At 41.5% G+C, this 24,508-nt stretch overlaps 1 protein-coding gene across 2 annotated transcripts in view; it reads left to right on the top strand.

The window, feature by feature from the left end:
• The window catches only part of PRKCQ (protein kinase C theta), a 217,588-nt gene that overhangs the window by 73,513 nt on the left and 119,567 nt on the right, over window positions 1-24,508 (top strand). For both annotated transcript variants that reach the window (XM_030321044.1, XM_030321045.1), the window contains exons 8-12: window positions 1,951-2,080; window positions 6,227-6,336; window positions 7,066-7,183; window positions 16,025-16,185; window positions 19,427-19,600. In XM_030321044.1, coding sequence (XP_030176904.1) covers window positions 1,951-2,080; window positions 6,227-6,336; window positions 7,066-7,183; window positions 16,025-16,185; window positions 19,427-19,600 — 693 coding nt within the window. The remainder of the gene's footprint in view (window positions 1-1,950; window positions 2,081-6,226; window positions 6,337-7,065; window positions 7,184-16,024; window positions 16,186-19,426; window positions 19,601-24,508) is intronic.

The following is a 24,508-nucleotide window of genomic DNA, read 5'->3' as shown; positions in this document are numbered from 1 at the left end:
TGTGATGAAAACTCTTAGGATCTACTCTCTTCCTTGTACATCACCCAGCCATGTTGGTTGTGGTCACCATGCTGTAGGTTCCATCCCCAGGATTTATCTCTTATAAATGGAAGTTTGTACCTTTTGACCACCTTCCTCCACTTACCCCTGCCCCCCAACCCCCTGCCTCCGAGAACCACAAGTCTGATCTCTTTCTATGAGTTTGGGGGGGGGGGGGTTGTTTTTGTTTTTGATTCCACATGTAAGTGAGATGATACAGTATTTGTCTTTCTCTGCCAGACCAGTGTTTTGTTTGTTTAAACCAAATCTCCACCTCGCAACCTGCCTTTCTGCTCTCTCTACCTGATACCTTCAGCTTTCCTGGAAAAATCCCAAATTATAAGAATGTCTCTTAACCTCAATGGCTAATGTCCACTGGAAATAGAATGAGAGCCACGAGTATAATTTTAAATTTTCAGGTATCCTCACATGAAAATTAATGAGATAGTTTACGTTCTTTTTCTCTTACAAAATCTTCAAAATGCAGTGTGTATTTTATACTGAGAGTGTATCGTTTTACCGCCTTGCAGGTGCTCACTTGGCCCACATGGCTAAATGAATATCATATTGGAAAGTACAAATCTATAGTCTTTCCCAGACATATCTTGAACTATTTGAGCTTGGGGTTTAGATTTGAGGGAGAAGACTCCCAGCCTGGACCTTGTCATTAATTGTTCATATTTACATGGGAATGTTTATACAAGCTGAGATCTGAAAATTATTTTTTCTTGGTCGAAAATGAGTAGAAGAGGTTGTAGGCAACTTTTAAATAATTTCAAACAGCCATTCTAATGACCCGATGGTGGCTAACATCCTCGGTGGTAATATCAGATACATCACCGTGAATGAATAGGTCTTCTTTGCTGTGCACATCCCCAAGGGAATTGTCTAATTAAGAACTTCTGGAGAGATGATAAATCTTAGGTAAAACTTTCTTTCTTACACAAGAATATCGGTATTCTTACCAGGAATCAAACCTCCTGATGCTGTGGCTGCTGATGCTGTTCATGTGATACGGTTGGCTAATGGAGATAATTTCAACTCCAGAAAACTGAAAACAAAACAAAACAAAAAAATCCTGCTGTATATCTACCACCAGCATCACTCTCTCATCTCCCCTCTCCCCATCCCCTAAATCATCAGGTTCATTTTGTTGGAGAAAGGGTAACGGTGAAAGGGTATAGGCTGATTCTGACTTTCGACTTGTAGACATCCTAGCCCACTCGCTCGTGTGCGACCTAGACAAGTCTTGCCCTCTCTGTGCTTAACCTCCCCATGTATCAAGTGAGGATTCTAATAGAGGCGACTTCCAAGGGGGTATTTGCAATATCACGTGTGTGAGAGGTAATATGTGCAGCATACTTGTCCCCAGCACCTGGCAGGCCCCTTTCCCTGCCTGCCACCCCCTCCATCCACATGCAAGAGCTGTGACATGCTTCACACGTAGGCTTTTATACTGTTAAGCCCATAGCAGTGTTTCCCCTAGAGGAAGTATTACGTAAACATCTTCCAAAGGTTAGCATACTCGTTCTGGGTTGAAAAAGAAAAGGAAGTATTTGTACGAAAATAGGAAGGGCAGTGCAACGTCTACCTAGATCCCATTTAGATAAGTGACCCCAGTCCCCTCTTCCTGAAGCTGTGAGCCTCTCTGTGGGAACGCCCCACGCGTTCAGCTTACTCCAGGTTACCCGACGTCTGCATATTATGCACTTGGCTCTTGCCTGGAAGAGCTAATGGCTGCCTGCCTTCTTTGGCCATGGCCGGAAGGGTTGACAAGTAACACTTATGCCCTGAGGTAAGTGCACATTGTTCCAGTGTTTTCAGTGCTCTGTTGGACTCGAGTGCCTGCCAAGACACCCAAAGTTGGAAAGCAGGGACGCGCGTTTGGTCACACGTTCTTCCTTTTTTCAGTTCCACAAGGAGAGATTCAAAATTGACATGCCGCATAGATTCAAAGTCTACAATTACAAAAGCCCGACCTTCTGTGAGCACTGTGGGACCCTGCTGTGGGGCCTGGCAAGGCAAGGACTCAAGTGCGACGGTGAGTCCAGTGGGAAAGGAGCGTGGGCCCCGTTGCGGGCCCCCTAAGGGGTGGCTCTGCACCCTTAATGGAGAGCATGAGGGAAGGGGGGAGGAGAGAGGCTGGACTTCTCCAGCTGACCCGGATGACCCCGACGTCTTGAATGTGAAGTGCCCAAGATGAGACACCAGTGCTGTTCCTTCCTTTCCACCCCAACACCTTAATCCTTGTAGCCCAGAGAAGTGCAAGCCCGTTGAGTCTAAATGTCAAGTCTCCTGACCTGTCCCCCTTCTCTTGTTCCCTGTTGTGCTGGGGAGAAAGGAAGATAGCATTTTCCCTGACTGGCCCCCCGGCTGGGACCCGCCCTGCCGTGTCTCAGTGTTCGGAGCCTGCCCCTTCTGACCCTGCCTCTCTCCCTCACACCAGCCCTACAGATTCTCTGTGTAGCCCATCAGGGAGCAAGCCCAGCTCATCTGCTTGGTTGATGGATGGTCCTGCACATGAGAATTCTGTGACTGAGACCGTAGGCTCTGGGCCCTAAGCGTGCTGCAAACTCACAGTGCCCAGTAAGAGGCCCGCCCCTCTTACCATTCTCCCTCCTCTGATCTCCCCTTGAAGGCTGGCATTGCAGCTGGCAATACAGCCAGACTGAGCCCACAGCTCTGCACTCGTCAAGATTTTTAGACCTGCCCTGAGAAGGCGTAAAAAGCACTGCAATGCTCTAAAAGTTCAAATGGCTAAGGCAATAACCTCTAGACACCGAGATGCTGTCACATCAGGATTAGGCCGGAGGGAGGGAAAGATTCCCACAAGCCACTTCTGCCTTTTGAGCGGGGCTGGGGGTGGAACAGGGCCAGACAGACTTTCGAAAAGGAGGGAGTTCTGCTGCGGCAGAGGCCTTTCTGTTTTGAATGATTAAAGGTAGAAGCCACTTTACTTTTTCTTGGTCACCCCATTTTGTTTTATGCCACTGGTTAAATCTTCTGCAATTCTTATCTTTTTTTTTTTTTTTTTAAACTTCTTTAAATTCAAGTTAGCTAACCTACAGTGTAGTTTGGTTTCTGGAGTAGCGCCCAGTGATTCATCCTTTCCGTATAACATCCAGGGCTCATCCCAACAAGTGCCCTCCTGAATGCCCATCCCCCATCTAGTCCATTCCCTCCCCTCCAGCAACCCTCAGTTTGTTCTCTGTAGTTGAGAGGCTCTATGGTTTGCCTCGCTGCCTGTATTGATCTTATTTTCCCTTCCCTTCCCCTGTGTTCATCTGTTCTAGTAATAAAGGCAAGGATCCCCTTCAACAGCCTTCTCTCCCTCATCCCCGTTGCGTTTACACGCCCGGTGGAGTCTGGAGTGACATGTTAGTGGAGGCAGGAGGAAGGTTAGGCTTTCAAACCATCACTGAAGGCCAAACCCAGATGTAGTGAGAATTCATCTCAATAATCCCTCCGTAGCCCAGAAGTGCCACTGAGCACATAGCTGTTTATACCCGCTCGAGAGCACACAGGTGGGCCTAGTAGTCTGGAGGACCTTTAGGAGTTCATAGGCAAGAAGTAATTCCCGAATGGAACAAGCGGGGCGTGAGTGATGGCTCCCCTGGTCCTCTGATGGTCTCTCTCACAGCTCAGGTTTCCCCTCCCTAGAGCCCGAGCACCTCAGCTGCCCAGTGGTGCCAACAGCCTGTCTCTGCCTCTGAGCTTAGAACCCTCTACGACGGTTCCTCGCCATTGTTTCACAGACATTGTTTCTGTTCTGTCCTCCCTAACGTTCTTTCTCCTCCATTCCCTTCTCTTTCCCTGTCTCCCCCCACCTCCTGCATGCCAGGCAGCCCCTCTCCACTCTCCCTTCCTTTCCTCTTCCCTCTTCTCCCCTCCCTTCCTCCCCAGCACCCTCTGTAGGTATCTGGCCAATACCTACAGACATCCCTGTGTCCTCACCCCCCATGCCCTTGACTTCACCTCTCCTCCCTCTCTACTCTCTGGACTCTGTTCCTCTGCCTTGGCCCTGCTCTTTCCATCTTGTTCTTTTCTAAGCCGCCTTCTTAAGTAGGGCCTCCCTTTGTCTTGATTCTGTCTCCTTTCCTCTGTCCACTTTAATTCCCATGAAAATCATCATCCAAAGGGCCTGTTTGCACTCAAAGAGATCAAGTTGTCACCTCATAGGTTAGTAACAGAGACGTAGGACATTACCATAGTGGGGGTGGGGCCTGCCTTCATGCCAGAGCATCCGGGACGAGCTTAGATCTGGCTACCATGTTAAAAAGCAAAGTGAGGGGCGCCTGGGTGGCGCAGTCGGTTAAGCGTCCGACTTCAGCCAGGTCACGATCTCGCGGTCCGTGAGTTCGAGCCCCGCGTCAGGCTCTGGGCTGATGGCTCCGAGCCTGGAGCCTGTTTCCGATTCTGTGTCTCCCTCTCTCTCTGCCCCTCCCCCGTTCATGCTCTGTCCCTCTCTGTCCCAAACAATAAAATAAATAAACGTTGAAAAAAAAAATTTTTAAAAAAGCAAAGTGAAACTTCCCACTGCTTCATGCTGAGTCCTCGCCAACTGCCTCCCTTTGCCTTGCGGTACTAAGGAAATGCAGCTGGGACTTCCCAGTGTGCAACCCGCAGAAACACATCCAGTAGGAGTCGTGCTGAAATTCACAAGGGCAGAAAGCCATTATAAACAGCATAGTGACTATATTAAGGGCTTTAGTCATACATAAAAGATTTCACTTAGAATGGATTTGGGTTCTATCATGCAATATACCAGGACAAGTACTGGTTTATATTTACATAGAAAATGCTATTTTATTATGAACTGTTGGAGGAAGAGTAAGCCAGTTAAAACTAAGGGCCGAAGCCTGCTCAAATTCCACTTCAGTAGTTTAATGTATATCTCTTTGGAATAGATAATGAAGATAAAAGACAAGTTGTAGTTGTTGAGCATCTGATGCCAACCACTGTACTAAGCTTACTAAGCTCTTTGCACACAAATGGGTTAATAAGCAGGTAAGAGTACAGGGCACCTGGGTGGCTCAGTCGGTTGAGCATCCGACTTCGGTTCAGGTCATGATCTCAAGGCTTGTGAGTTCGAGCCCCACATCAGGCTCTATGTTGACAGCTCGGAGCCTGGAGCCTGCTTCAGATTCTGTGTTTCCCCCTCTCTCTGCGCCAACCCACTCGCATTCTGTCTCTGTCTCTCTCAAAAATAAACAAACATGAAAAAAAAAAGCAGGTCAGAGTAAAAGTGTGTTGTTTTATAGCCTCTCTTGCCTAATGCCGTTATAACAAATGCTACTGATGGACTTGACAGAATGAAATAGGACTTGAAAACAGAATTCTATCAGCTGGAGTTTGAAAATCTTACGTTAGATTTTTTTTATTGTAATAGCAGTGTTTCATAAGCAGAATTTCATTTTTCTAAACCAATGACTTGAAGTAGTAGCTGTCTTTCTACAGACGCCCTGGTCCGCACACATCCCAATCCAGGAAGGCTCACGGGATCACAGAAAGTGGAGGGTGGACCTTCACTGCACTTTTTTCAAGACTCATAAATTGGAATATTCCCCGAGAATCATAGGACTTAGAGCTAGATCATTTGGTTCAACCAGCCCAACTCTGCCATATGGGGAGAATGGCCTCCAGGCCACTTCCCTTCTCCCCACTCCCATCCCGAAGCACAGACCACACCCACCATGCATGCAGGCTGAGGCTTCAGCCTAGAGGGGAGGGAAGCTCCTTGCACCCCATGTGGGGAAGGGGATACTTGGACTCCAATCTAGAGTGGAAGTGAACCACCTTCTATCCTGGCCTGGCACATTTTCACCAGAGAGAGCCAGCATCGGTGCTAGTCTCTCAGCAATGGCATCGTCTAAATGCATACCGACAGCAGCCTTCCTCTGCTGTCAGCAAAGCTCTGCTTCTGCCTCTGGTGGGAGTCCCTCCCCAGCACCACATCCAGGAGCCTCTGGTCTGTGTGTGTAGTCTTGGGAAGGGGAGGTGGACGCGTGGTGGCATTGTAGAAGCACTGCCCTCATTTATTTGTATTCAGTGTCTCCTGCTGCTGGGAAGATGGCTCTAGGGATTTGCCAGCCGTTCTTCAATGTATGTGTACCTGAAGCAGACCTGTGCAAAGTCCGCTCAGTGAGTTCCGTTCCTCTGGCTCACAGTGTCTCTTTCTCCTTTGCAGCGTGTGGTATGAACGTACATCACAGATGCCAGACAAAGGTGGCCAACCTTTGTGGCATAAATCAGAAGCTGATGGCCGAAGCACTGGCAATGATTGAGAGCACTCAACAGGTAGGAAAGGCTTTTAGGTTAAGTTCCTCCAGGTTCAACTCAGCAAGGACTACTCGAGTCCTCCTTCCCTTTGATCTGTGGAGCAATATGGAGTCTGTTTCTGAGCATTTGCCTTGCCTCTGACTTTCATCCTTATGCCCATATCCCCACTCGGAGATATTGATTTACTTCATGCATTTGTTTTATAGATATTTTTAGGACCTTAAATTCTTTGTGGCATGAGCAGGGGCAGAAACAAATTCATTGAAATCATTGAGGATTCGTTACCAGCTTTGTACCTATCTACTGGCCAGAATCATCCCTAAAATGTGCACGGAACACTGAGTCGAGGGCAACTTTTGCCTTGCCATTTACTCACATGCACTAGGACTAGAATTGAATTTTTGTATCTAAGAACAAACCCTCTTGGTGTTGCTTTGTAAGCTCTCTTTCCATCCATTAACCTTCCATTCTTATTTGTGACTAAATGATGTAGACAGTACAGGAGAAACCAGTTAGCCCCTGGAAAAGTATGAAGGAAGTGAATATGTGCCTGTTCGTGTATAAAATATAATAGGTAGACTCTTACAGCATATGAGATCCTAAAAGAATGCTGAGGGAAAGAAGGATGTTGGTTATCTATGCATTTAGGATTCTTAAACGGATCTCAACCCCGAGGGCAGCAGGCTGAGCCGATGGGGCTGTAGCGGGTGGGTAGGTGGGTGGTCTGACTCTTTGTTTATAATCTAGGCTCGCTGCTTAAGAGATAGTGAACACATCTTCAGAGAAGGCCCCGTTGAAATTGGTCTCCCGTGCTCCATAAAAGGTGAAGCAAGGCTGCCGTGTGTACCAGCATCTGGGAAAAAAGGTAGCTATCCTGATCCTCGGTAGAATCATTGTCAGCAATTAATCTTGGTCAGCCCTAATGGAGTCCTCTAGATTTCAACTCTCCATTTACCTGGTCTGATAGGTGGGAGGCTCCTACTTCTTGGAAGTGAAACCAAAATATGCCCCATTAGGAAACCTTTGTAAGAGGGTGGGAGGTGAGGGCAGGGAGAGAATGGGATATAGGTCTACAGTAGGGCTGCAAACGTTTCCTTATTTTTAGAATGTTACTTCCTGTCACTGTTAAAAGGTTTTGCAAAATAAATCTACCATGAATTTCAATGGTGGGAATGTCACAGTAGGCCATCCTGTTCTGTACCTTTGAGACTTTTTGGGGAAGGTTAAAAGTAGAAAAGGGAAGACTAGTGGTGCCTCAACATACATGACATCATGGAAGTTCCCCAGCCTACTTTCTGAAAGTAGTTCATGAGAAGATATGCCCACATGAATCCGGGAGATGAATAGTTTCAACATACATTATAAAATATAGGTTTTCCCCACTATCCTAAAGTAGACTATTCCTGTGAAGCCTTTTTTTTTTTAATTGAAGTATAGTTAACATACAGTGTGACTTAGTTTCAGGTGTACAACATATTGATTCAACAATTCTGTACATTACTCCAAGTTTTTCTGTCACCATAATGATGTTATTATATTATTATTGACTGTATCCCTTATGCTGTGCTTTTCATCTCTGTGACTTATTTTTTTGTAACTGGAATTTTATACCTCTTAATCCCCTTTATTTCACGCACTCCCCCACCCACCTCCCCTGTGGCAACCACCAGTTTATTCTCTATATTTAAGAATGTTTGGGGCGCCTGGGTGGCTCGGTCGGTTAAGCGTCCGACTTGGGCTCAGGTCATGATCTCAGGGTCTGTGAGTTCGAGCCCCGCGTCGGGCTTCGTGCTGACAGCTCAGAGCCTGGAGCCTATTTCAGATTCTGTGTCTCCCTCTCTCTCTGCCCCTCCCCTGTTCATGCTCTGTCTCTCTCTGTCTCAAAAATAAACAAACGTTAAAAAAAAAAAAAAAAAAAGAATGTTTGGTTTTGTTTTGTTTTTTACATTCCACATATAAGTGAAATTGTATGGTATTTGTCTTTCTCTGTCTTATTTCATTTACCATGATACCCTCCACATCCATCCACGTTGTCACAGTGGCAAGATCTCATTCCTTTTTATGGCTGAGTAATATTCCCTTGTATATATATCATAGCTTCTTTATCCACTCATCTATTGATGGACACTTCCATATCTTGGCTATTGTAAATAATGCTGCAATAAACATAGGAATGCGTATATCTTTTTGAACTAGTGTTTTCATTTTCTTTAGGTAAATACCCAGTAGTGCAATTACTGGATCACATGGTAGTTCTATTTTTAATTTTTTGCGGAACCTCCTACTGTTTTCCACAGTGGCTGGACCAGTTTGCTTTCCCACTGCCACCATACTGTTTCTTTTTCTCCACATCCTCACCAACTGTTGCTATTACTTGTCTTTTTGATACTACCCATTCTGATTGGCGTAAGATGATACCTCATTGTGATCTTTATTTGCATTTCCCTGATGATTGATGATGTTCAGCATCTTTTCATGTGTCTGTTGGCCATTAGTATGTCTTCTTTGGAAAAATGTCTGTTCAGATCTTCTGGCCATTTTTTAATCTGTTTTTTTTTTTTTTTCGGTGTTGAGTTGTACAAGTTCTTTATATATTTTGCATATAAATCCCTCATCAGATATAGCATTTGCAAATATCTCCTCCCATTCACTACCTTGCCTTTTTGTTTTGTTTATGGTTTCCTTTGCTGTGCAAAAGTTTTTTATTTTGGTATAGTCCCAATAGTTTATTTTTGCTTTCCTTTCCCTTGCCTAGGAGACACATCCATAAATATGTTGCTAAGACTGATGTCTAAGATATTACTACCTGTGTCTTCCTTTAGAAGTTTTATGGTTTAAGTTCTCATACATAGGTCTTAATCCACTGTAAGTTTAGTTTTGTGTGTGGTTTAAGAAAGAGGTCCAGTTTTGTTCTTTTGCATGTAGCTGTTCAGTTTTCCCAACACCATTTGTTGAAAGGACTGTTAAAAAAAAAAACTCTTTTTCCCCACTGTATATTCTTGTCTCCTTTGTCATAGATTCACTGACCATATGGGTGTGGGTTTATTTAGGGGAGCTCTATTCTGTTTCACTGATATATATGTCTGCTTTTGTGCTGGTACCATACTGTTTTGATATTATAGCTTTGTAGTATATCTTAAAATCTGTGATTATGATACTTCCAGCTTTGTTCTTCTTCAAGATTACTTTGGCTATTCAAGGTCTTTGTGATTCCATACAAATTTTAATATTATTCTAGTTCTGTGAAGAATGCTGTTGGTATATCGATAGGGATTACACTGAATCTGTAGAGTGCTTTGGGTAGTATGGACATTTTAACAATGTTAATTCTTCCAATCCCTGAGCACAGAATATCTTTCCATTTGTTTCTGTCACTTCAGTTTCTTTAGTCAATGTTTTATAGTTTTCAAAGTACAGGTTTCACCTCCTTGGTTAAGTTTCTTCCTTTTATTTTATTCTTCTTGATGCAATTGTAATTCGGATTGTTTTCTTAGTTTTTCTTTCTGCTACTCTGTTATTAGTGTACAGAAATGCAACACATTTCTGTATATTAATTTTGTATTCTTTGACTTTGCATTTTCAGTTCTAATAGGTTTTTTGGTGCAGTCTTTAGGTTTTTCCAAATATATGTCATTTGCAAATGTGACAGTTTTACTTTTCCCTTATAAATTCTGATGGCTTTTATTCCTTTTTCTTGTGTGATGGCTGCAGCTAGGATTTCTAGCACTGTGTGGAATTAAAATGGCTTGAGTGGACATCTTTATCTTGTCCTTATCTTAGAGAAAAACTTTTGGTTTTTCACTATTGAGTATGGTGTTAGCTGTGGGTTTGTTATGTACGGTCTTTATTACGTTGGGGTATTCCCTCTAAACCCACTTTGTTGAGAGTTTTTATCATTAAGGTACGTTGTATTTTGTCAAATGGTTTCTCTGCATCTATTGAGATGACCATGTATTTTTTATCTTTCCTCTTTTTAATATGGTATATCACGTTGATTGATTTGCAAATACTGAACTACTCTTATATCCCTGCAATAAAACTCACTTGATTGTGGTGAATGACTTTTTTTAATGTATTGCTGAGTTCAGTTTGCTAATATTTTTTTTTAAATTTTTTTTCAACATTTTTTATTTATTTTTGGGACAGAGAGAGACAGAGCATGAACGGGGGAGGGGCAGAGAGAGAGGGAGACACAGAATCGGAACCAGGCTCCAGGCTCCGAGCCATCAGCCCAGAGCCCGACGCGGGGCTCGAACTCACGGACCGCGAGATCGTGACCTGGCTGAAGTCGGACGCTTAACCGACTGTGCCACCCAGGCGCCCCGAGTTTGCTAATATTTTTAAAAGATATTTGCATCTGTGTTAATCAGAGATATTAGCCTACAGTTTTCTTTTTTTGTAGTTTTGGTATCAGGGTAATCCTGGCCTCATTGAATGAATTTGGAAGTTTTCCTTCCTCTTCTGTTTTTGGTATAGTTTGAGAAGAATAGGTATTAACTCTTTATTTATTTATTTATTTTTGAGAGAGAGAGAGAGAGAGAGAGAGAGAGAGCGCGCACGAGCAGGGGAGGGGCAGAGAGAGGGAGACACAGAATCAGAAGCAGGCTCCAGGCTCTGAGCTGTCAGCACAGAGCCTGACGTGGTGCTCAAACTCACAAACTGTGAGATCGTGACCTGAGCCGAAGTCAGACTGAGCCACCCAGGCAACCTCTCTTGTACTCTTTATTATTTCCTTCCTTCCACTATCTTTAGGTTTTTTTCTTTCCAGCTCATTTAGGTGTAAGGTTAGGTTGTTTATTTCAGATTTTTCTTGTTTTCTGAGGTAGGCCTGTATTGCTCTGAAGTTTCTTTTTAGAACTACTTTTACTGTGTCCCAAAGATTATAGATCATTGTTTTTTCATTTTTATTTGTCTCCATGTATTTTCTGATTTTTTTCTTTGATTTGTTGACCCGTGCATTGTTTAGGAGCATGTTGTTTAGCTCTGTGTGTTTGTGGGGCTTTTTAGATTTTTTTCTTGTAGTTGGTTTCTAGTTTCATACCATTGCGGTTGGAATGGAGACTTGCTATGGCTTCAGTCTCCCTAAATTTATTGACAGTTTTTTGTTGCCTAACATGTGATGTATTCCGGAGAATGCTCCACGTGCATTTGAGAAGAATGTGTATTCTGCTGCTTTGGGGTGGAATATTCTATACATGTCTGTTAGGTCAATCTGGTCTAACATGTTCAAAGTCACTGTTTCCTTATCGACATTCTGTCTGGGTGATTTGTCCATTGATGTAAGTGGGGTATTGAAGTCCCTGGTATCATTGTATTACTGTCAATTTCTCCCTTTATATCCCTAATATTTGCTTTATGTAATTTAGTATTCCAATACTGTGTACATACATATTTACAATTTTATGTCCTCTTGTTGGATTGATCCCTTTATCATTATGTAGTGCCCTTTTTTGTCTCTTGATCCAAAGTCTATTTTGTCTGATACAAGCATTGCTATCCCAGCTTTTTTTTTTTTCTTCCATCTGCAAAGTATGTTTTCTCATCCCTTTACTTTCAGTCTGTGTGTGTGTTTAGGGCTATGAGTCCCTTGTAGGCAGCATATAGATGGGTCTAGTTTTTTTGTTTGTCTTTTGTTTTTAATCCATTCAGTCACCGTCTGTCTTTTGGTTAGAGTATGAAGTACATTTACCTTTAGGGTAATTATTGATAGGTATGTACTTCTTGCCATTTTGTTAATTGTTCTGGCTATTTTTGTAGTTTTCTTCTTTCCTTCTCCCATTGCTCTCTTTCAGTGTGATTTGTTTACTTTCTTTAGTGTTATGCTTGGATTCCTTTCCCTTTATTTTTTGTGTATCTACCATTGGTTTTTGATTTGTGTTTATTGGGTTCATATATAACCTCTTATGTGTACAACAGTCTATACTATGTTGATGGACAGTTAAGTTCAAACACATTCTAAAAGCACTAAATTCTTACCCCTGCCCCACCTTTTATGTATATGATGTCATGTTTTACATCTTTTTATTTTGTGAATACCTTGGCTAATGTTTGTAGATATAGTTTTACTACTTTTGTGTTCTAACCAGCCTTTTCACTTTATAAGTAATTAATCTACTACCTTTAATATACATGTGCTTTTATCAGTGAAATTTCATCCTTTCATAATTTTCTTTTAATTATGGCCTTCTATTTTCACTTAAAGAATTCCTTCGAAGTTTCTTGTAAAGCTGGCCTAGTGATGATGAACTCCTTTAACTTCTGTTTGTTGGGAAACTCTTTCTCTCTCTTTTATTCTGAATGATAGCCTTGCTGGATAGAGTATTCTTGGTTGCGGGTTTTCTTCTTTCAGCACTTTAGATTTTGTTTGGTTGTTTTTTTGTTTGTTTTGTTTTGTTTTGTTTTGTGTGTGTGTGTGTGTTTAGAGAAAGAAAGCATGGGGGAGGGGTAGAGGGAGAGAGAGAATCTTAAACAGACCCCATGCTCAGCATGCAGCCCAGTGTGGTGCTCCATCACATGACTCTGAGATCATGACCTGATCTGAAACAGACGTTTAACTGACTGAACCATCCAGGTGCACCTTCTTTCAGCACTTTGAATATATCATGCCAGTCCCTCCTGGCCTGAAAAGTTTCTGCTGAAAAATCAGCTCATAGCCTTATGAGATTTCTCTTGTATGTAACTGTGTACTTTTGCCACTTTTAAGATTCTCTCTTTATCATTACTTTTGGCCATTGTAATTATTATGTGTTTCAGTGTGGACCACCTTGGGTTCACCTTGTTTGGGGCTCTCTGTGCATCCTGGATGTGAATGGCTGTTTCCTTCTCCAGATTAGGGAAGTTTCCAGCTATTATTTCTTCAAATAAATTTTCTGCCCCCCTTTCTCTCTCTTCTCCTTCCCATTCTCTATAATGCGAATGTTATGCTTGATGGTGTTGCTGAATTCCTTAACTTATTCTTATTTTTTATTGCTCTTTTTTTCTTTCTGCTGTTCAGCTTGGTTGCTTTCCATTACTCTCTCTTTCAGATTGCTGACCTGTTTTTCTGCATTCCCTAAGCTGCTGTTGATTCCCTCTAGTGTATTTTTTTCTTTCAGTTACATCTTCTTCAGTTCTGACTGGTTCTTTTTTATATTTTCTGCATCTTTAATGAGGTTCTCACTGAGCTCATCTACTGTTTTCTCAAGCCCAGTGTGTGTCTTTATGGCTACTCCCTTGAATTCTTTATCAAGCAAATTGTTTATTGCCATTTCATTTTGCTCTTTAACTGTGATTTTTATCGTATTCTTTCATTTGAGACATATCCCTCCATCTCCCCCATTTTGTCTGTCTGTGTTCGTTTCTATGTATTAGGTAATTCAGCTACATCTCTTGGTCTTGAAGGTAGTGGCCTTGATCAGAAGAAGTCCATTGGTGTCATGTAATTCAGTTCCCCTGGCCACCAGAATTAGGAACTCTAGAGGTGTCCCTGGGTGGGCTGTGGACATCCTACTATTGAGGCTGAGCCATAACTGTCTGTAGCCCAGCTGGATGCACTGATCCACTTTGCCTGCTGTGGGTACACAGGGCAAGATTTATTCCCCATGCTGTTGAGAGACCTGCCTGAAGCTGTCGTGGGGCTGTTGGTGGGTGGGGCCAGTAGTCAGCCTATCTGTCTGCAGTTAGCATCTCTGTCACTGCTGCAGGTACATTGAGGGGCAGGGATTGCCCTTAGAGACTGAGCTGTTGGCACTGTGGGTTCCTGGTGTGTGGGGTTATCTCCCCTAAACCCCAGAGGAAGAATTGCTTTGGAGTAGTACTGATCCCTACTGGGGCTTCCAGTTGGGGGTGGTGGAGCAATATCTGCTTTGGCGGGCATACAGATTGAATGGAGCAGGTCCACAGGTGAGTGCTAGGGCAGGGCACGTGGTACTTGCAAGATAGATGGCTATCTAGGCTTAGGAAGGGGAAGATCCCTGAGCCTCCAGCACTCATTCTAAGAGTAGTCAACAAATCTCCTTCATCTATACCCCCTGGAACTTTTTAAACTGCTGCTTCTGTGCTGTCTTGGGTCAAGTTATTATGGTGGTTCTTTACGTTCTTTATGGTAGGGACTCAGTTTCCTATCACCCTCCTGCCCTCTCCGGGGTTAAGCCTGGCTGATTTTTAAAGCTCCTAATTTTAAGCCCCACTGTTTTTCAAAGCCAAATGTTATTGAGACTTGTCTTCCCAGTACAGGTTCCCCATGCCAGGGATGCCTTCTATGGCGTCTGATCCTCTGGCCTCCTTGTGCTTGTGGTGCCCTTCCCATTTGTGGCTAGACTCACAGGGGTTGGGTTCCCAACCACGTCTCTGCCCCTTCTATCTTTCTCAGTGTGGCCTCCTGTCTATAGTCAACTGTGGAAGGTCTGTTCTGCCAGTCTTCAGGTCATTTTCTGTGTTAGTTGTAGGGATGTAGCTGTTACTTTGGTGTGCCCAGGGAATGAGGTAATCCTTCTATTCTGCCATCTTCTGCATGACTCCCTATGAACTCTTTTGGAAGCCAGAATGGCATAAATTACCATTAATTTACATGGAACACTTTTCGAGTATTCCCTGAACCAAAAACCACCTTAGGCTTTCTGATAGCTTAGAACACATGTTGCTAATGGAGGCCCAGATGCTCACACAGTTCAAAGCTCTGGCAGCTGGATGCTGAGGTGCTGAGTGCAGATCCCGGGTAAGGGGCTGGATGGCAACACTCTCACTGCTCTGGTGCACTGGCTCTGTCTGCTCACTGCAACACCAATGTTGAATGTTGTTTGCATGTTTCTTTTTTCTGTAAAAGAGAAAATCCTGTCCAGTTTTTTTTGTTTGTTTGTTTGTTTGTTTTTTTGGTTGGCAAAAACAGGTAATGATGTAGATCTTTCACAAAAGCAAAGTGACAAATGCAAGCTTTCAAAACATGGGCGGTTCCTGTAATTATTTTCCTTGGACTTAAGGAGAAGATGAAAGTTAAATTTAGAGACTGAAAATAAAAAAGGTCATTCCAGCCACAAAGAAGACACAAAATTATGGGATATGCTAGAGGTGCTGTAAAATGGCAATCATATCACAATATATAAATGTATCAAGTCAACATGTTGGACACCTTAAATTACCACAATATGGTATGTCAAATGTATTTCAATAAAAAAGGAAAGAAATGTTATAAGGGGGTAGGAGGAAGGTTCCAAAAAGTTTTCTGCACCTGTTCTGTCATTGGGTGAGGAATAAATTGGCTGACCTTGAATGTGGGGACGGATGATGTGATTCAGATTTTCAGTGATCTGCTTTTCATTTCCTGATCCCTCACGTGGAAGCCACAGGAATCAATGTCACTGAGCCTGTGAGCCATGCAAGTACCTGAGAATTATTTTTCCTCAAATTTAGTTAAAATCTCTATTTGTCCATGATTTGACATTATTTAAAGTGCTCATGTGTTTTGCATGTATGGACTTCTGCTGATTGGAATGTTCCTTAAAATGAAATTTCTCCCAGTCAGTTGAGTAGATAAGAGATGCAGTCCACGCCCCAAATGCCAGGCTCACAGGAGGAAGGTGCTGCCTTTGCCCTGCAGAGGACTTTTACCCCCCATTTTTGTGGATGGAGCCTCAGAGTGGGAAGTGGAAGAGAAAGTGTTCTCAAAGTAGCTAAAATGCCCCCTCCATTGTTCCTTGTTTACTTTTAACCACTGGCTTGCTATTTTCAGAGCCTCAGGGAATCTCTTGGGAGTCTCCCTTGGATGGGATGGAGAACATACGCCATCGTCCAGAACCTGAACCGAACATAGAAAGACCATCTCTACATATGAAGCTAAAAATTGAGGACTTTATCTTGCACAAAATGTTGGGGAAAGGAAGTTTTGGCAAGGTATGATACCATGCTATAGAATTCTACAGACCAACTAACAGGAATTGAAAAGCAAAGCTCCTGAACTCATTGGAGCAGAGAAGGCTGTGGGTGTGTAGAGAGCATTCCTGTGCATTTTTTGACTGGGTAGAGAGAGGTCTGATTAAAAGGAAATCTGGAACTCTAGGGTACAGTGGCCTCTGCTTCCTGGGAATCATTGTTCCCAAGCCATTTTGCTTCAAAGTGTATATCCCATACACTTATGAGTGTGATGTATATGGATATCAAAGAAACGGGAAGCTGCCTCAGCCAGTGTCTATAGTTTCTATTTCATACAGGGTTTTTTTTTTTTTTTTTGGTTGTTATTTCTCTTTTGCTACTTTCTCAAACTTGGAGAGTTGTTTTACTTTGAATGCAATTTTTTTCCTAGCAAATGTCTTCAGTCTTGCATTAGTTTGCTAGGACTAATGTAACAAAGTATCACAGACTGAGTGATTCAAACACCAGACATTGGTTTTCTTATCATTCTGGAGGTTGGAAGTCTGAGACCTAGGTGTTGATAGGGTTATTTCTTCTGAGGTCTCTCTCCTTGGCTTGTAAATGGTCATCTTCTCCCTGTGTCCTCACATGGTCGTCCCCCTGTGTGTATCTGTGTCCTAATCTCTGCTTCTAAGGACACTAGCCCCCCAGGGAACTTATTTTAAGTTGATTACCTTTGTAAAGACCGTATCTCCAAATATAGTCACATGCTGAGGTACTAGGGTTTAGGGCTTTGGCATGCACATTTTTTTGGAGGGGGCACAATTCAGTTCATAACAAAGCTGTAGCTGGAGAGTCATGAGAAAAGTTTCATGGGGGAAAGTCCCTCCTCTAAATTCTTCCTGCCACACACTCAAGTTACGGGCTGTCTCTGTCAGTCACAGAAGACGAGAAGAAAAGGAGGAAGATGACATAATTTAACCATCAACTGTCAGTGATGGAAAATAATTTTCAAGTTCGCGAATGTAAAGAGGGATACCATGGAACACAGGCCTTGAGGTTATTCTAGATGCCAAGGATATCTACTGTATTAATTGCTCCCTTCATTGTTTTATATTCTTGGATGAAACTTCTAGGAAAATTTTCGCCAGAGACTACCATTCTATAAATTTGTGTATCCAAGGCCAGCAATATGCTCTGCACCTGCTCGCCAGACTTTGGGAAACTCACCCAGTTTATTTAATAGTAAACTAGAATGCAAATAAGCATCACCACAGCTGAATGACATTGTGCCGCAATTGGGTTGGATTTAAACACCAGTGCGTTGCTTTTGGCAAAATGCATTCTGCCCTGCAAACTAGCTGATATCCATTAATTCTTTGAGTTCATTTCCACAATAATATGAAACACAGCAGGCTCATTTGCTGTTAATCTGTGTAATAAGCAATTTTAAAGCCAGTCTTCATTATAATTTAGTACCAATTAATGTGCAATTATAACCTGTTACCAAAAATTGAAAGCCCATTATAGAGATGGAAATTGCCTTTTCAGCTTCTTCCGCTATGGCTGGTTTGGGGATGTTTTATGGAAAGAAACAATTACCAAAAGAGTACTTTTAATTGTTAATGAAATGTTTATCATTCTTTGTTCCCATGTGGGTTTCTATATTTGAACAAGGTTAATAAGAAAGACATTAAGTTAAACCTACAAGCCTTCGTAAAATATCCCAAAGGACACTGAGAGCCTTAGGGTGTCCTCTGTTCTATGTCCAAAACAGTATGCTCTTGCCATCAGGACCCTGAGTCCCTACAGACTGAAGAAGATGGGCCATGGGGCCCCTGGAAAGGAGAATGAAACACAAAAGCAAAATAGTGTGGCCATATTTCCCTTTCTCACAACATTGAGAACACTCCAAAATTTGTTTTTCTTCGTTCTTTTGGCTTTATACAGGAAGTATGGTTTCTCAACAAAATGGTAGCCTCCATATACTTATCTCAATGTACTTTGCAGTCCAGAAAAAAATAGCATTGTTTTCTGGGTATATGCACATCATCCATTTGCCTGCCTTCTCATAAGTTCTATGCCCTCTGTCAAGCCAGCTACCCCAAAGCTAGCTATCTGCACCATATTATTTTTAAACATAGACATGTGCATTTTCAGTACTGGTTTAGTGTCATTGACTTCGACATTCCCTAAAAGTCAAGAAACAAATGACAAGTATTCTTAATAACTGTCATTTAGAGAGCATTTTATAGTTTCTAAACCACTTTCCCATGTGGTAGCCATTTGATATTCACGATGGTCCTGCAAGTTAGAGAATGTCATGACAATTATCTCTTTTACACATTAGGAAACTGAAGCCCAGAGAGGTTAATTGGTTTATCCACATTCCCACAGCTAGTAAATGTCTGTGAAAAGAGACCCAGGCTGGAGTTTTCTATTTCCAAATGCCACGTCCTCACAACTGTCAGTCATCTGTTGCTGCATCATTTGCAAAAGCACAAGTTGTAGAAACTCCCCATTATGTGCCATCTGGTGTCCTTTCATATAAGTCATGAAATCCAGTAGAAAAAGTAAATTTGGAGTTAGATTTTTCCACTGAGGAGCTCCATGAATTTGAGCAAGTGAAATTCCTCTTTGAAGTTCGTTCTTTTTATTATTTCTACCTGTCTTGCAGAGAGTTCTGAGCTAAGAATTAGATTGCACATGTAAAGGGTAGCAGTGTCTGACACATAGTAGGTCCAAAATATGGCCTTAGGTCTATGCCATCAGATGAAATGGTGTACACTCTTTAGGCACATGAGGAAAACTCTATTCCCCTTGTATTATAGTTTCACCCTGAAAAACTGGGTAAAACTCAGAGCTGAGTTTTATGCTCATTTGCACTGATGTTTCAAGTATAATCAGGTCCTCCTCTCTGCTACTTGCTGCCGCTTTCTTCAATATGCACTTAGTGTCTGGGAATTTATATTATAAATTTACTCAGGTCCCTGGGCAGACAGGTCATACACAGAATTACACAGAATTTTTCAGAACCTGAGAATAACCCATCCAATTGTACAGTAGTTTTGTGAATGCCTTGGAAAGGTACAAAGCAAGTGTGAAACTCCTAGGTAATATCCCTGATCGATGGAGTGCTCTATTTTGTTCCTGTCAAGGGGAAGGAGGGGGTTGGAGAAGAAATCCTCTTTGTTTCGCCCAACACAGATCTCAGGACATGGTCTCTTCTTTAATGAGTGAGACCAAATTCTAAAATAAAGTTACTTCTTACCTTTGCTTCTAGGTCTTCCTAGCAGAGTTCAAGAAGACCAATCAATTTTTTGCAATAAAAGCCTTAAAGAAAGATGTGGTTTTGATGGACGATGATGTTGAGTGCACAATGGTAGAGAAGAGAGTTCTCTCCTTGGCCTGGGAGCATCCGTTCCTAACGCACATGTTCTGTACGTTCCAGACCAAGGTAAGACTTCTGCTCAGACAACACTTCATCCACCTCTTGCCCAGCAAATGTGCCTGTCTAAGCCGGGGCCTCTGGTGGCGCCCTCCTTGGGACATGTGGGGAACTGTCCCCATATTTTTCTTTACCTTTCAGCTCACCTTCCATCTGTCCAAACAAACTTCTTCTTCTCCAAACACCAGTGAGATACTATTTCGAATTGTTTAACATAGTCTGTTGAGAAGGGGCTTTCCTTCTGGGTTTGTCTTTTCGCTTGTTTTTTAGAATTTGGTTTAACTTCTGTAACAACCAGGATTCTAGGCAGCCTGTGCCTTGCTTGACAAAGCAGTGCTTTGTGAGGGAGAAATACATGACACTATTTGTTCAGCTACCATATGTGTGTTTGAGGAGACAAAAGTTGGACAGTAGGTCAAAATGCGTGTGTACTGTTATTTTCCTATATATGGGCCACAGAGAAACAGCCCATACAGTGGGCTATCAGTGAGCAAGGCCTGAGCAGTGAGGTAAAAAGGTAAATTTTGTCAGAAGGTGCTCTTATTCTGGGAGGATTCTCTTCCTGTTCTCCTTATGCCTTAAAAAAAAAAAAATTTCAGGACACCTGGGTGGCTCAGTCGGTTAAGCATCCGACTTCAGCTCAGGTCATGATCTTGCGTTTCGTGAGTTCAAGCCCCACATTGGGTGCTGTGCTGACAGCTCAAAGCCTGGAGCCTGCTTCGGATTCTGTGTCTCCCTCTCTTTCTGCCCCTCTCCTACTCGTGCTCTGTCTCTCAAAAATGAAAAACGTTAAAAATTAAAAAAAAAAATTCAATTGCCTCTTTTTTTCAGACCAAAAACTATTCAGGATCATTTTAGACAATTTGGAAAATTAATGAAGAAAATCATTTATAATCTCACCATCTAGGTATACTCACCACTAATACTTTGAAGTTTAACCTTCTAGACTTTTTCACTCAGTGGATTTTGTAAAATTAAAAATAGAAATGGGGGTGCCTGGGTGGCTCAGTGAGTTAAGTGTCCAACTTCAGCTCAGGTCATGATCTCTTGGTTCATGAGTTTGAGCCCCGCATTGGGCTCTCAAAACTGTCAGCACAGAGCCCACCTCGGATCCTCTCTCTCTCCTTCCCTCTCTCTGCTCCTCCTCTGCTCACTCTCAAAAATAATAAATTTAAAAATTTGAAAAAATAGAAACCCATTGTAAATACCTACTGTTCTGCAACTGGTATTTTCAACACTCTCTTATATACATTTCCTCACATCTATGAATATTCTACAATGTGATTTATCTCACTAGAACATTTCTAACTTTCTGTTCTGATTTAAATAACACTGAAGGGAACATCCTTGTGGACCGGTCTTCATGCACTACCATTATGATTTGCTTTTCCTTGTTTACTCTCTTTCACACTTCCGCCTTGTACATGGCCTAGAATGATAAGCAGACCCATGTGGGACTGTGTGGTTAAGACCCAAAGAGCATGAAGACTTTATTCTCTTATTCCATTTCAAGTCTGCATGATAATGTTCTACCTTGATGTAAGTATAAGTAACAGAAGGCCTGTAAGCTGCCCCAGTCACAGAAAGCAGTAGTGGGGAAACCATGGGAATCTGTCGGAAAACGTGGATGGCAACTAGGCCTTTTATCACTACTTCTCCAGCCCCCAGTAGATGCTCAACAAATGTTTAATGAAGGAATAAATGCATAAATACACGTAGATAAGAAAAAGAGAAATGAGATTATTTTTGTAAGTATTTTTAAAGGACAATAAAATATTGTAAGGCTTGTATCAAACTACTAAATACACCTTAATAATCATATATAGTATCCAAAGCACCACAGAGGATATCGAAATATATAATATAGTTCCTGACCTCAGGAATTTCATACTGTAATACTAGAGGGGAAAGAGAGATACTTCTAACGGTGGTGAGTGGTATGAAACTGCACAATGCAGACTCTACATTCCAGAGCTGAGAGAAACTAGAAATTGGAATATGAGTAGGCAGAAAGGGTCTTGGGCAGTAAGAGGTGTGGTTGGTTTCAAGAGAAAGCATAAAGGAATGAAGGGATAATAATAAGGTAGGCTCATTTTCTGCAGCAAGAAGGCATTTGGGATTTCTGATAATGAGTTAGAGAGATTTTTCTCCCAGAAATGTCCTCCTGGAGATCATAAATATCTGTCAATATGTTACCGAAACACAAGGTGAGGGCTTTGCCATGCACTCCTAATCTGCGTTCCAGATTTTCTGTGCATCATGGGATACATGATCTTACTTTTTCTCTAGAAATATTGTAAGGCTTGTATCAAACTACTAAATACACCTAAGACCAGGCTTCTAGAAGCATGATGTAATCACATTTCATCTGGTACTTTCTCCCAGCTGTGCATGTGTATACACACACATACACATGTACACACACACAAACACACACACACTATATATATATATATATATATATATAATTGTTTTTGTGTCTTCTAGGAAAAGCTCTTCTGAATGCTGCTTTGTAGAAAATACCAGTATTTTCCTTCTTGTGCTTGTCTATCAGAGCTCCAGGCAGTGTTTGCTCCTTTTTGTCTCATAGGAGATGCTCTTAAGGTTCCATGCAGCTGTGATGTTTTACCAAAACCAGAGAAGTCAATGCCTGGGGAAAAGTGGTAGAGAATGTGTATATCAAATGTAAAAGTGACTGGCTCACTACTTAGGTTTCAAGGAATGGGAGTGCTTTCTTATTTCTAAGAAATGAGGGATGAGGGACAGAAATCTTGCACGATACTTTCCCAAGGATACTGAGTTGTTTTGGGGATGTCCTGATTTATTATTCAGATCTTGCGTGTCAAACAGAATAACCAATTAAATACCACAGGTGAATATAGAAAGCAATAATTGAAATGAATGATTGGCTGTGGGGGCATTTTGGAAATTGCCTTTCTTGAGGAAATGACACTTACCTTTGCACACTAGTGTAGATATTAGGTAACATACATGAACTATTTACTCTTCTGGAGAATTGTTATTTTTAGGAAAAGTTATTCATTGGCTTTCTACCTACAAAGAGCCCAGCCCGTTGAATGCCAATTATTCAGGAGATTCTGAAGACAGTTTTTCACTTGTTATATTTATTATTGTTTTTATTGAAGTATAATTGACATGCAATATTCTATTAGTTTCAAGTGTATATCATACTGATTTAATATTTTTATACATTACAAAATGATCCTCATAAGCCTAATCACCATCCATCACCATACAAAGTTATTAGAGAATCATTAACTATATTTTCTATGCTAAACATTACATCCCCATGACTTACTTACTTTATACCTGAAAGTCTGTATCTCTTAATACCCTTTACCTATTTCTACTCACCTCTCCCAACCCCTCCCCATTCAGATAACTCACAGTTTGCTTCCTGTGTGTTTGTCAGTTTCTGTTGTTTTATTTTATTAGATTCTATATATAAGTGAGATCACACAGTATTTGTCTTTCTCTGACTTATTTCACTTAGCATAATACCCTCTAGGCTCACCCATGTTGTCACAGACAGCAACATTTCATTTGTTTTTACAGCTGAGCAATGTTCTATTATATGTGTGTGTGATATCTAGATATCTATTATATGTATATGTGTGTGATATCTAGATAGATAGATAATCTCACATATTCTCTATCCATTCACCTATCAATGGACACTTAGGTGGCTTCCATATCTTGGTTACTATAAATAATGCCAGAATGAGCATAAGGGTGCATATGTTTCTTCAAATTGGTGTTTCTGTTTTCTTTGGATAAATATCCAGAAGTGCAATTGCTGGGTCATAGGGTAGTTCTATTCTTAACTTTTTGAGGAACCTCCATACTGTTTTCCATAATGGCTACACCAATTTACATTCCCACCAATGGTGCACAAGGGTTCTTTCCTTTTTTCCACATCCTCACCAACACTTGTTTCTTGTCTTTTTGACAAGTAGCCAATCTACGGGTGTGAGGTGATTTTGATTTGTGATTTTCATTTGTATTTCCCTGACAATTAGTGATGTTGAAAATCTTTTCACATACCTATTGGCCATCTGTATGTCTTCCTTGGGGAAGTATTTACTCAAGTCCTATGCCCATTTTTTAAAACAATTGTTTGGGGGGTGTTTAATAATAAATTGTGTAAGCTCTTTATATATTCTGTATATTAACACCTTATCAGATATATGGTTTGCAAATGTCTTCTCCCATTCAGTAGGTTGCTTTTTCACTTTCTTGATGGTTTCCTTCACAGTACAAAATCTTTTCAGTTTGATGTAATCCCATCTGTTTATTTTAGCTTTTGTTGCCCTTGTCTGATGATACTGGTCAAAAATATATATATATTGCTAAGACAGATGTCAAAGAGCTTACTGCCTATGTTCTCATGTAAGAGTTTTATAGTTGTAGGTGTTATGTTCAAGCCCTTAATCCATTTTGAATTTTTTTTCTATATAGTGCAAGATAGTGGTCCAGTTTTCCCAACACTACTTATTGAAGGCACTATCTTTTCCCTTGTATATTTTTCCCTCATTTGTCATAGATTAATTGACCATAAGTGTGTAAGTTTATACCTGGGATCTCTGTTCTATTCTGTTGATTTATGTGTCTGTTTTTGGCCAGTGCCATGCTGTTTTGATTATGATAGCTTTGTAGTATAATTTGAAATCTGGGATTGTGATACCTCCAGCTTTTTTCTTCTTTCTCAAGATTGCTTTGGATATTTGGAGTTTTTTGTGCTTCCATACAAATTTCAGAATTTTTGGTTTTAGTTCTGTGAAAAATACCGTTGGTACCTTGATTGAAATCGTATTGTATCTGTAGATAGCTTTAGGTAGTATGGACATTTTAGCAATATTCTTCCAATTCATGAGCATGGTATATCTTGCCATTTAT

This window comes from Lynx canadensis, chromosome B4 (assembly GCF_007474595.2).
Source record: "Lynx canadensis isolate LIC74 chromosome B4, mLynCan4.pri.v2, whole genome shotgun sequence".
Classification (NCBI taxonomy): Eukaryota; Metazoa; Chordata; class Mammalia; order Carnivora; family Felidae; genus Lynx; species Lynx canadensis.
Note: the sequence above shows the minus strand (reverse complement) of the source record. Positions and strands in the feature narration are given on the sequence as shown.